Source organism: Scardinius erythrophthalmus, assembly GCF_964197995.2.
Source record: "Scardinius erythrophthalmus genome assembly, chromosome: 22".
Lineage (NCBI taxonomy): Eukaryota > Metazoa > Chordata > Actinopteri > Cypriniformes > Leuciscidae > Scardinius > Scardinius erythrophthalmus.
Window position 1 is genome coordinate 18696691 of NC_138242.1, and position 13605 is coordinate 18710295.

Genomic DNA, 13605 nt, shown 5'->3' on the forward strand with positions numbered 1-13605 from the left:
ACACAGACATGGCCATAAAACACGAAGAAGGCTTCAGATTGGTATTTTTTTCTGCAGGTGACTGTGAAGCAGAGGATTTTTGCCACTTCTTGCATTTTCCATCTCCTGCCCCCCGCTTACACTCTTTATCCAAGGCGCCGGGGCACTTGATGCCCTTAGGTGTCTGAGCATAAAGGCTGTGAATAATCAGCAGAAAAAGTTCTGGTGCAAGCTTTGAGTTTGGATCCAGTCTAGCTAGTCTACAAGCCCTTGCAAGTTTTTCACACCACCCATCCACTTTAATACAACACCTCGGCCAGCCCAACGGTGCATAATGGCTGTGAAAACATATCCGGGGAGCGCGTCAGGCCCTCAGTTTTCATTTAAGGCTGAAGGGAGCTGAATTAATGGCTCAAATGTGCTTTGTCATTCCCTTTAGCAAGACGCTGCTTAGGACCAAAAGAAGAAAGCAACATTCCTTTTTTTGTTCCATTTGGACTGCTGCAAATTCTCTATAGTTTGGGGTCTTTTATCTGATATTGAAAGAAGTTTGGATTCACTTGTTAGTACTGTGGGGAACTTTTTTCTTTGTGTCCTGCTTAGCCATTGGGCATCTGTTCAGAGTTATTCAGCTCATATGTACAGTCACACTTTATTCCCTGTTCACCGGACTGCTGCCAGATGGCAAAGTCTTCAGCACTCCGCTGTGGCTCGGTCACCATGAGATGTCCTCCATGAGGGTTAGAGAAAGAGAGAGAGAGAGAGTTAAAGTAAAATTAAAGTAATGGTATTAGTTAAAGTAATACTAAAGTCAAATATGCATATTCTATCATCATTCTGACTCTGAAGGGATTCATGCATGAATCAGATATCACTACTTCTCTAATGAATTCCCATGACTGATTGCTTTTGGTGAAATTATCTGAAGTTATAACTAATACAATTTAAATAATAAATAAATATAATTCAAATAAGTTAAAATATAATTAATTTTTAATTATTTTAATTGTATTCTTTGTGCTGGTTGCTAATGCTGGCAAAATTCAGCTTTGCCATCTCAGAAATAAATTACGTTTTAAAATATTCATTTTTGACAGTCTCAGGTCATGCAACCTGAGAACTTAGAGATGCCTGACAGTGGCCCGGTCCATAATCCAGCCCTGGTCCAAAGCCATATATCTATCCCGGCACTGGGTGTCTGTAAACGCAGAACCAGCTACTTCCATCATTTGTGCTCAGAAACTCTCCAAAACAAGACAGAACGCCTGAAGGCAAAGAACTGTTGTTGCAACACTCCAATACTTTGTTCTGCCTGAAATCCATTTGATAAATGAATGTGTTTTTTACAGGCTCCCTCATTCTTTTCATACACCATCTCAAATGTGCTATTAATTACCACTTTTTTCTTTTTCTTTTGATCGTTTGTTTCTTTCTCCTTTTTTTGTGCCAGAGCAGGGGCAAACTTGTTAAACTTAGCAAATCCGATTTGAATGAACACTATTTGCATATGCAAATTGGCAGTGGGTTTCCTTTGGCTATAAATCTTTCTTATATGAATGTCTCGACTTTTTTATTGCCCGCTACATCATTCACAACAAGTTGCCGTGATCAATCGTTTTCCAATGGGAATGTGTACTCCTTCCTATTTTTAAATGCTTTTTCTTTTTCTTATTTGAATCTGATTATAGTGTCTTATTTTCTAATTTGCACATATGCACAGATCATCAGACATCTTTGTTGAAGAAAGCGGTTGCACTTTTAATAAGGTGCAATCTACAACAAGCATAATTTACATTGAAAGGATGTGTTTTGTAGTGAAAAGAATGACAATGACTTAATGTAAATACTCCTACAGGGTATTTTTGTTGTATTGAGAGTTTGAGTCTTAAGTAGATCTCTATGCACAGTCTGTCTTTAAGCCATTTGTTCTTCATCCAAGTGCTAAATCCCCACTTTTACAAAGGTACATTGTCGAGATTGGTAGTGATGTATGATTTGCTACGGCTGTGTACTCTGCACATAAACTATCATATACATGCTACTTGTGTGGATGTCATGTCTTGACCTTTTATGGCATTTTGCCTGTTAGAAATACATGCTTGGTTTTAATGTTATTTTAAGGTCGGGTAGGTTTAATTTCAATTAAATGAAATGCAAAACTCGTGCATGTACCCCCTTTATCACCTCACGTACCCCACTTTGGGAACCACTGTCATATGGTTGCCACGATTTTGCCAAGTAAGACATGTTCCTGGATCAACATCTTTAGTCATATCCCTATCCCTACCCCTAAACCTAACCCTACCCATAACTTATACCTAAAATCAGAGGGAAATTATAAGTTATTAAGAATGGTGTAGAAGCCCCTAACCCTTGTTGAAAGTCTAAACTTGACATTAACTGTAAACCGGTTCCTCGAATCTGATAGGTTGATTGAAATGTTGTTCCAGGTTCAACAAGGATGTAAATAAGGTTGGCTGGTTTCTGATTTCTGTTTTAACAATGCAATATTTTTATTGTGATTTTCATGAATTTCTTAAAATAATGCACAATGCACAGAACAACATCTGTATTCTTTTTTTTTTCTTTTCTTTATTGGAGTCATCACAGGCTCAGGATGTTTGAGGTCATTTTGTTCTGATTATGACCATATCTTCAAAAGGAAGCTTTTAAAGATCCACTGATTGCAGTGAGACCACTTGAGAGCTGGAATGATTGACTGTGTGTGTCCAATCATCATGCTTTATACCAGTTACAACTACCTTTCAATTACAACTACTTGTACAACCCACGTGTCTAGGTTTGCAAGTGGACAGACGGGCCCAGAAAACCTCCTCTCGCTCTGCCTGCAGACCTCATTTAGATAAGACACAGTTCCATCATTGCTCATTACACTAAGGTTAACCTAGGCATTTCCTGCCCTTGGAAACCTACACATCTGCTAGCCAATCAGTATTGCATGTTTGCAGTTGCTACATAACTTTGCAACTACATATCAACTACTGTCATGCTCATTAATTTACAACTACTGTATATATCAAATAACTCAGAGTATGTTGGCAGATATTAAGCAGTCTGCTATACTATAGTGACTGAAAGATGACATGTAGTTGCTAAGTTACATTTTGGTGGAAAAAAGATTGCTATGTTGAAGTGAAACTATTTGTGATCTAATCATTTAGGCATCAGAGGATTCTTATTCTATTATCAAGGCCATTGTTTTTATGCATAATCAGAATGGGTGAAAAACTGGGAGATGGGTTTGTGAAAAAAAAAAATCTTTATTTGCATGCTGAGATGTTTGTTTTAATCTTTCTTAGATATTGCAACGAGCACCTGCCCTGCCCCCCGCATGTCTATTGGTCAGCATGGTCTCCATGGGAACGCTGCACAGTTCCATGTGGCGGTGGGATCCAGTCGCGACGACGAATGTGCGAGAACGGAAACGAATGTCCTGGATGCAGCATTGTATGTCACATTCATTTTACTACTCAGCTTGTTTATGAGACCTTGAACTGAGCACCTCATGAAATGGAAAGTGTGTGTTCAGTGCTTATAAATAGGTTCCATTTCTACAATATTACAAGAAGTAAGAGCATAAGCATCATAGAATACCCTATGGTGCGCAGAATAACTTAATCATGTGTATCATATATTTATTTTGCATGGTTAGTACCCAGACAGCAACATGGTGTCAGCCCAGATCCGGCCCACATCTGGGCCGTGTGGAATCCACATGTACCAAATGTGGGGCGGATCTGGGCCGACACTACTGTATGTCTGGGGCAAAAAGTGTTTAAAACAGTGCACAAGTTGCACCTATTGCAAGCTTTTTTCTATGGTGGACTACATCTACACCAACACTCCTATTCGGAAGTTTGGGGTTAAACTTTTTTGACAGAAATTAATACTTTTATTTAGCAAGGATGCAGTAAATTACTTAAAAGTGACAGTAAATAATTTTACATTGTTGAAAAATTCAAATAAATGCTGTTCTTTTGAACTTTCCATTTATCTAAAAATCCTAATAAAAAAAGCATCATGGTTTCCACAAACATTTTAAGCAGCTGTTTTCAACATTGATAATAATAAGAAGAAATGTTTCTTAAGTACCAAATCAGCATATTCAAATATTTTCTGAAGGATCATGTGACACTGAAGACTGCAGTAATGGTGCTGAAAATTCAGCTTTGTTGTCAGAGGAATACATTTTATTTTAAAATATATTAAAACAAGTTTTAAATTGTAATCATTTTTCACAATATTTTCAATCAAATAAATGCAGGCTTAGTGAGCATAAAAGACATAACTTACAAAAATCTTACCATCCCCAAACTTTTAAACGATAGTACATGCTCTAACAGTCAAGAGCATCTTACAATCCTAAAATACATATCCTCCTTTGGAAAGCTGGGAGGAACTTGCTGCGTGTGTTAGCCTTGCTAGAGTAAGCTGGGATTTTCCAGGCCATGAGCAAGCTGTGATATTCTTACTCCACTTTTAAACCAGTCTCTCACTCGTTGCTAGTTTAGAATAAGTCCAGCTCACATGACCACGGTTCACTTTCCATGCCATTCGTGGAAGTGGTTTGAATCATTTAAAGAATCTGGCACAGCTATGAATACTTCATTTAAACTGTTTTTAAGGAATAGTAACATCTGTCCAGTTTTAGAAATCAAGCCAGTCAACCTTTTTTGATCTTCGCCACTTGATCAATGGCACTATACACGATGGCTTAAGAGAAAGTTCAGACGTTCCTGTAAATCTTAATGGTAAAGCTCTGTCATATTGTGTGCATGTTTAGCCTCAAGGTCAGCTGCCTCAGATCTATCATCATGTAGACGACCAAAAACACCAACACACCAAAGCATCATAGGAATGCCACAGAGACTGCAAGGGCTGCGACGTCATGCTGATGTATATAATTTTGGATGTGTGTGGGTACCAGGGTGGTGCGTTGCCCGATTTGGATTTTTGTGCTATTTTTGTGCCCTGTGAACACGAAGATACATATCTGTTTTATCTGTACATGCTCTAGAGGTAATACTGAGAACAGATGCTTTAAAAAGTAAGCTTCATATTATTTTCTTTTACTGATGATTGCCAGACTTTGGCAAGGGCCATACGTGCAAACAGCTGTTAATCGTTTTATGAAAAAAAAATCCTTTGAAATACTAGTTGGTGGTTGTTTTGTCAGACACAATAAAAACATGATGTGTCATTCAGCTGGTAATTTTACACGGAGATCGTTTGTCACAGTGGTTGTAACCTCTCTCTAATGATAGTGATAAAGCTCACAAGAATGTTGCCAGATGTCAGAGTAGACAGAAAATTAATAATGAGTACCTGGAAACCCTTAATTGGTTGTCTGTTTGTGAGATCCTTCATATGTTCAGTGTAATTATGCTCTGATAATAAGACTCAGATATTACCATCACTTTGTCTTAGGGCAAGTGTATTTTCAGAATCAACACAGCTGATATCTGTGACAGGCTTGAATCTGTGAAGCACACTGATCAGTGTAAAGATTTACTTTTTTCTCTCTTTCTTAGTGTTAATTAGGAATGTTTTGTATAATGGAAAAAAATAAGAAGGTGTCTTATACCAAAAATATACTCTTCTCAAAGTGTACATAATGTCAGCCAACACATTCACAATACTACTTTTTTCTTCTATCCACTTTTAATCCACCAGTTCAGGAGTGTTGCAACTGGGTATCTGCAGTATTTTGATAGACTGCTCATCGCAGATATGTCTTATGCATTTTATATCATAAGGCATTATAAATGAATACATACATAATGTGAGAATCTGTAAATTACAAATGTATGTTTATATTTATATAATAAAAAATATTTTGAATAAGTAATTACTTCATGACCAGTAAAAAGTACGTCCTATATAGTATGATTGTGTGTAGTGTGAATGTAATCTGGACGTACTACATGCGCCATGTTGTCATTATCATGTGACTTACCAGCGGCAGTTACGTCACTTCTCTGCCATTCACAAATCCTCTCCCGTGGCCTCATAGTACCATGGTAACCTTAGTGTCCATCGTATGCATGTTTTTGCCTACTATATAATAGGGAAGTATTCGATTTTGGATGCAGCCCTTGTCATTCACCGAGTGCGCCTTTAAGCGTGAAAGATGTTCCAACTGTCACTGTTGAGACTGGGCCAGTGCTGCATGGTCACAAAAGTACAGGTATATCATTTGATTGCATTTTCAAGCCTTGCCATTTTAGCATTCAAGCGAAGGATACGCAAAACTGGAGCACAATTTATCTCAAAATGCCCACCTTGGAGAGTATCCTAGTAAACATAGTCGGATATGGCTTAAAGTGAGCATAAACAGTAGAGAAAGACAATGAATGTGTATCAGTATATTGGATCTGTGCATTAAGGCCCGTTCACACCAAGGACGATAACTATAAAGATAACGATAAAGATATAATTCTAAAAATCGTTCTCCATATTAAAGAATAACAGAGTTCACACCACAACTTTAACGATAAAGATATGAGGAACGATATCGTTGGGATCACTTTCAGAACGATTTTTTTCCAGCTGTCGAACGATAAAACACTGACAGCCAATCAGAATCCATTCCAATTTAAAGGTCTCGCGCATTTAAAATGGATCTGGATCATCCGGGCGCGCGCGTGCTTAGAATAAAAAGACCGTTATCGGTTGCTGGTGTGGACACATATATAGTTATCTTTATCGTTATCTTTATAGTTATCGTGCTTGGTGTGAACGTGCCTTTAGTCTTAAAGTGACAGCAGCCTAATATTCCTGTCTGTTTTTAATGTTAATCAAACCATAAAAGACAAAGAAATCACTCACTGCTCTTCACTGAATAAATCTTTTGTTAACTTTAATAAGGATTAACCTTTATTAAATTTCTACAGTGAAGACTATATACAGTGTTGTTTTTAAATTTGATTACTTTATTCAATTTCTGTACCTGAAAAACTTGAAAAGCACTGATTATTTCATTTGTATCTTTGTTCTATTGTATTTATTTATTTGTGCTGTTGCTTGTAGTTTGATTATTTGTTCTTGTTCTCCAAGGCCTCTTTTTGGATGGTTTGTCCAAATAGCATGGTCATTAGCACAATTATTCTGATGGAGTCAAAATGCACTCAAAAAGTACACACACTGTATAATAGACTGCACAAGCAAAAAAGTTTATTTTTTATTTTGTCAAGGCCGTTGTGTACCTTGTGTGCGAGTGTTTAGTTCAGGGCCTCAGAAGTTTTATCTCTTATGATCCCATTTGGGCGGTCCTCCGAGAGTTCTTGAGTTTATTAATTTCTTCTGAATATATTTCAAACTACTACATAAAACCATCCACGACCCATAAAATCTCTGCATCCCATTTCTCTACGGTGACTGTGCAGCGTGGGTATTAATTTAACCGACGCTGTGGTCGTAGAGAGACAAGTTTTCTCCAGGGAATTTGAACATTCCCAAATGACAGCATTTTTCATTACACCCCCTGACTGAGTGTATCATGCTTCGTAGTCTTGCCTGACTGATTGTGGGCTTTTCTGTACTAATAATTGAGACTATTTGTCTTGGTGGTCCATTGTGGAACGGCCAGCTGACGTGTCTCAGGTGAACCGCTGGTAATGAATGCAATTGCCAACACCTGTAATGGATTGAAGTTTGTTGTTTTCAGAAAAAACACACTAAAGGCTGCTATCTCTGTGGAGTCGGGGGCATACAGTGTCAAAGTTGGGAGCCGAAGAATGGCCAATTACGTTCCAACACACACGCTGCATTTTTTTGTGTGGACACAAAGGATTGAGGATTGTGTGTGTGTGCAAAGTGGATGTAATGATGTTAGAAAGCTCCAGAGAGCGCGGGTGTTATTACTCATTAGTCAGCAAATGCCTAGAGATTGAACAGGGACTGGCAGAGCTTCATACAGGGCATCCCCTAATCCCTGCCTTCGCTACCCATAATGCATTAGTGACGGACGAGAACCGTATGTAATACAGTAATTCTGAGGATGAAAAATATACTTGAGGAGTGCGAAGTCTGAAAAAGATGGAGAGAGGAGGGGATAATGAATAGATTGTCGGCGGGAAAAACAAGAACGGAACAATAGAGAATTAGGGAAAGGAAGAGCCTGATAAAGTGAGATGGATGGAGAATTATAGAAATGAGAAACGTGAGCAGGATGAGTAATGATGGAGCGGAAAAAAGGAGTGGGAAAGAGAGCAAACAATCCGAGAGGCTGTATAATATAAACACGTAACATCATTATCAACGAGGAAACATGATTGATTTTGCTCGGTTTAGGTCGTGTCATGTTTTCACATTTCAGACATCACGGGAGGTCCGGTGCACAAGCATCAGGCTGCGTACTTCAGTGTTAAATCACCATTATAATGTGCTGCACACATGTAGGCATCCGCCCAGCTGGTGAGAACATCGACCTCATTGAATCCAATGTAGCATCAGCACCGCAGGCCGATGTGTTTGAGTGCGTTCTGCTGCATTATCACTTTCACTTAATTCCCTCGAAAAAGAGATTTTTGCAGTCATGCTTTGTAGCGAATGGAAGTTTATGAATTTTCTGATGGCTGCTTATAAGGTGTTTCATTGGAAACCAGGAAGTCTATCAACATATTTGTTTTTTCACGGATTGTTGAGGGAAGGTGTGATATTACTTTTCTAAGTGATCAGACTTTTAAGATCAGACAATTTCCTCGCCGATAATACTGAATTATAATCTATTGTAATCCACATTCTCCAAAAATATACACTTTATAAATATAAAATAGATTTTTTTATATTTTATATACATTTGTATATTTTCATATATCATCATCATCATACTTTTATTGCAGACTCAAGGTTCAAATGTAAAAAACAAAGACAAGCAACAGATAAAACAAAAATTGAACTAAATATATATTTATATTTATGTATATACAGTGAGGAAAATAAGTATTTGAACACCCTGCTATTTTGCAAGTTCTCCCACTTAGAAATCATGGAGGGGTCTGAAATTGTCATCGTAGGTGCATGTCCACTGTGAGAGACATAATCTAAAAAAAAAATCCAGAAATCACAATATGTGATTTTTTAACTATTTATTTGTATGATACAGCTGCAAATAAGTATTTGAACACCTGTCTATCAGCTAGAATTCTGACCCTCAAAGACCTGTTAGTCTGCCTTTAAAATGTCCACCTCCACTCCATTTATTATCCTAAATTAGAAACACCTGTTTGAGGTCGTTAGCTGCATAAAGACACCTGTACACCCCATACAATCAGTAAGAATCCAACTACTAACATGGCCAAGACCCAAGAGCTGTCCAAAGACACTAGAGACAAAATTGTACACCTCCACAAGGCTGGAAAGGGCTACGGGGAAATTGCCAAGCAGCTTGGTGAAAAAAGGTCCACTGTTGGAGCCATCATTAGAAAATGGAAGAAGCTAAACATGACTGTCAATCTCCCTCGGACTGGGGCTCCATGCAAGATCTCACCTCGTGGGGTCTCAATGATCCTAAGAAAGGTGAGAAATCAGCCCAGAACTACACGGGAGGAGCTGGTCAATGACCTGAAAAGAGCTGGGACCACCGTTTCCAAGGTTACTGTTGGTAATACACTAAGACGTCATGGTTTGAAATCGTGCATGGCATAGAAATGTTCCCCTGCTTAAACCAGCACATGTCAAGGCCCGTCTTAAGTTTGCCAATGACCATTTGGATGATCCAGAGGAGTCATGGGAGAAAGTCATGTGATCAGATGAGACCAAAATAGAATTTTTTGGTCATAATTCCACTAAACGTGTTTGGAGGAAGAAGAATGATGAGTACCATCCCAAGAACACCATCCCTACTGTGAAGCATGGGGGTGGTAGCATCATGCTTTGGGGGTGTTTTTCTGCACATGGGACAGGGCGACTGCACTGTATTGAGGAGAGGATGACCAGGGCCATGTATTGCGAGATTTTGGGGAACAACCTCCTTCCCTCAGTTAGAGCATTGAAGATGGGTCGAGGCTGGGTCTTCCAACATGACAATGACCCGAAGCACACAGCCAGGATAACCAAGGAGTGGCTCTGTAAGAAGCATATCAAGGTTCTGGCGTGGCCTAGCCAGTCTCCAGACCTAAACCCAATAGAGAATCTTTGGAGGGAGCTCAAACTCCGTGTTTCTCAGCGACAGCCCAGAAACCTGACTGATCTAGAGAAGATCTGTGTGGAGGAGTGGGCCAAAATCCCTCCTGCAGTGTGTGCAAACCTGGTGAAAAACTACAGGAAACGTTTGACCTCTGTAATTGCAAACAAAGGCTACTGTACCAAATATTAACATTGATTTTCTCAGGTGTTCAAATACTTATTTGCAGCTGTATCATACAAATAAATAGTTAAAAAATCATACATTGTGATTTCTGGATTTTTTTTTTTTTTCGATTATGTCTCTCACAGTGGACATGCACCTACGATGACAATTTCAGACCCCTCCATGATTTCTAAGTGGGAGAACTTGCAAAATAGCAGGGTGTTCGAATACTTATTTTCCTCACTGTTTAGTCTAATTATGTGTGTGTGCGTGGTCTTGGTAAACCCTACATTGTGAGGACCAAATGTCCCCACAAAGATAGTTACCAGTAAATTTTCACCATGTGGAAAAAATAATAATTTGTTCCCATGAAGAAAACAGCTTATAGCCTAAATCACACATCACATTTTTGAAAATGTAAACCTGCAGAAAGTTTTGCAGTACGGTTTGTGGAAAGTCGCCATAAAACATGAAAACGTGTGTGTGCGTGTTTGTGTGCGTGCGTTCGTGTGTGTTTGTGTTTAGTATATTCTTTCTTTATACTCCTTACTTTATACTTTATTGAAAGACTTGTACTTGTACTATAATTTATTGACCAGATTTAATGTTCTCCTAACAAGCAACACAAATAGAAGCACCCTAGCAACCACCCAAATTACCCCAGCAACCACCTACTGTAGTAACATGCCATATTTTTTCATCATATTTATCTCTCACAGTGATAAAAAACTGAAACTAAAGAAAGAGTTCTATAATATTTTAATGGCATGTTTACATAACTATTTGAATGTATCACAGCTTGTAGTTTTAGTTTGTTCATTTGTGGAGGCATCCAGACGTGGATAATGGTACGTTGTAATTATTGAGTACCTCGTTTTGCTTTTGTGCTCTGAGAGAGTGCAGTCTACCGTTAACATTTCGCTATGCGTACTCTCACAAATACAACACTAACACCCAGCCCTCTTTTGTCTCTGAGAAAACATACTGCAAAAATCTCTGCATGGCAGAACATTTCTAGCTGATGTGTTGATGCTCACTGAGGTAAAAAGCGTCGAGTCAGCTGATTTGATTTCATAATATTTACCATCATTAAATATTAACAAAGAAAGTGTGAAAACAAAAACAGGTGGTCAGACCGCACTATAAACAATGCCTAAACTTTTCCATTTCTTTAACCTTGTCTATCTGCTCTTCATCCATGGGAGAACGGAGGTGAAAAGAGTCGAGTGGAGGGAGGGCAGGTGAGACAGACGTCTGAACGCTTCACATCAGCTCTCCCTCCGTCTGACAGATTGACGGATGAACAAAAAGGACTTTTATCTTATTTTGCCAAGGTCTGGCAGTCATTCAAGGTCTATTAAGCATAAATACATGCTGTGAGAATGGACACAGCTCCCCACTCCACCAAATGAACACATATGATTTACAGGAAATCCATAGCTCCTTGTTTCAGGACGATTTATTAAGGTGTCAGGATATGAATCTGAGTGCCTCAAGTGCTAGACATTGGTATCAGAAGACGCTCTACGTTATCATAAATCGAAGGATTGAAAGCTCACAACTGCTGGTACAGATCAAGGATACAGGCAGTGTAGATGTCATATCAATTATAGAAATGCAATAAAACAATCAGGAATTTAAGAGGTTAGATTTGTCCCCGCCGAACTAGGACGAGACGTTAGAACAGACAGAGCAGCCGAAACTCATTTTAACTGTCCAATGCTAGTAGTGACAATTTTTGTCTTTTTGTCAGTCATTCGAGGTTCCATTCAAATCGAAATGTCATTTTAGCTTGTGTAGGATGTACTCCATTATTTATTCCCTCATATTTCAGGGTTTTTTTCTCCTTGCAGGCCATAAATTAAACTTGAGCAATGACCTTTTCTGCCTGACTTGTTTGCGACTTGCCATGTTCAGCAAAGAGTGCAATGGAAATATTTCATAGGCGCCTGCAAAATGGCAACAAATCACCAAAGCGACATTCTCAGCATAAATGCTACATACACACTATATATATATACATATATACTATATATATATCATATTTTTTAATAACGTATGTAGATAGATGTATGTATATAAGTATACATTATCTATACTTCTATACTATAATTATATATTTAATCTAAAATAAAAACATAAAATTGTATAATATATATTCATGATTTATAAATACATAAAGTATTAAATACTATTGAAATATGATACACATATATAACATATTTGAAAATATATATTTAATTTTAAATACATTATATAATATTTATTTTATACTTTATAAATACATAAAATATGAAATACAGTTGTAATAAATATAGGGGTGTAACGATACCCTCTTGTCACGATTCGATACATATAACGATACTGAACTCATGATACGATATTATTGCGATACTCCAAGACATGATAAAAGGTTGTGTTGATTAAAATGCTAAATTTTATATTTAATTGTGGGTGTAAATGAATAGGATTGGACTTGGTGCTGATAACCCAATGCACAGGACAATGGTAACACCAGAATTTTAGACGAATATGCATACACTCTTTCACCGACTAGATATATTTAAACTAATGTAGGCCACTTTTTACTGGTAACATAAGACATTTGGCATTATCAGGACCCACAAATATTCCCCCATTGCATTATTATACATTATATTCAATGTTATTATAGTTTAATGTAGTACTGACACTAAAACTTATTTTGGGTGAACTATCCACAATACATATTGTCACTATCCACTAATCCACAATAATTATTGCTGCATTTTTGTATTGCGATATACTGTGACACAATATATTGTTACACCCCTAATTAAATACAATTATCTAATTTATTTTGTTGTTTTGTACAGGAATTCCAGTCCTGTAATACCCTCCCTTGCCCGGATCTAAAGAAGACCACTCCCTGGACACCATGGACGCCAGTGAACATCTCGGACAATGGCGGTCACTACGAGCAGCGCTTCAGGTACACCTGTAAGGCGAGAGTGCCGGAGCCCAACCTGCTGGAAGTAGGGAGACAGCGGATTGAGATGAGGTACTGCTCCAGCGACGGATCCACTGGATGCTCCACGGATGGTGAGATCTCATTTCGTCTCTCTTCCCTGCGATCCTTCATTTGTCACTCACCCTTTTCCCTTTCTCTGCTCTCATCTTGCTTTTTCTCCCTGCGTCTTTGATGAAGTGAGCCAGCAGTGAATTTGAGGCAAGACACTTGATCTATTTGTCCATCAGCGGAAAGACAACATGATGTGCTCTAGTGCTTCTCTCTTTCTTTCACTCTTTCTCTCTCTTTCTCTCATCTATGTGGG

General features: G+C 38.2%; 1 protein-coding gene across 1 annotated transcript in view; it reads left to right on the plus strand.

The window, feature by feature from the left end:
- Positions 1–13605, plus strand: part of sema5a (sema domain, seven thrombospondin repeats (type 1 and type 1-like), transmembrane domain (TM) and short cytoplasmic domain, (semaphorin) 5A) — a 144131-nt gene that overhangs the window by 106193 nt on the left and 24333 nt on the right. The window contains exons 15-16 of the mRNA XM_081352044.1: positions 3300–3447; positions 13147–13372. Coding sequence (XP_081208170.1) covers positions 3300–3447; positions 13147–13372 — 374 coding nt within the window. The remainder of the gene's footprint in view (positions 1–3299; positions 3448–13146; positions 13373–13605) is intronic.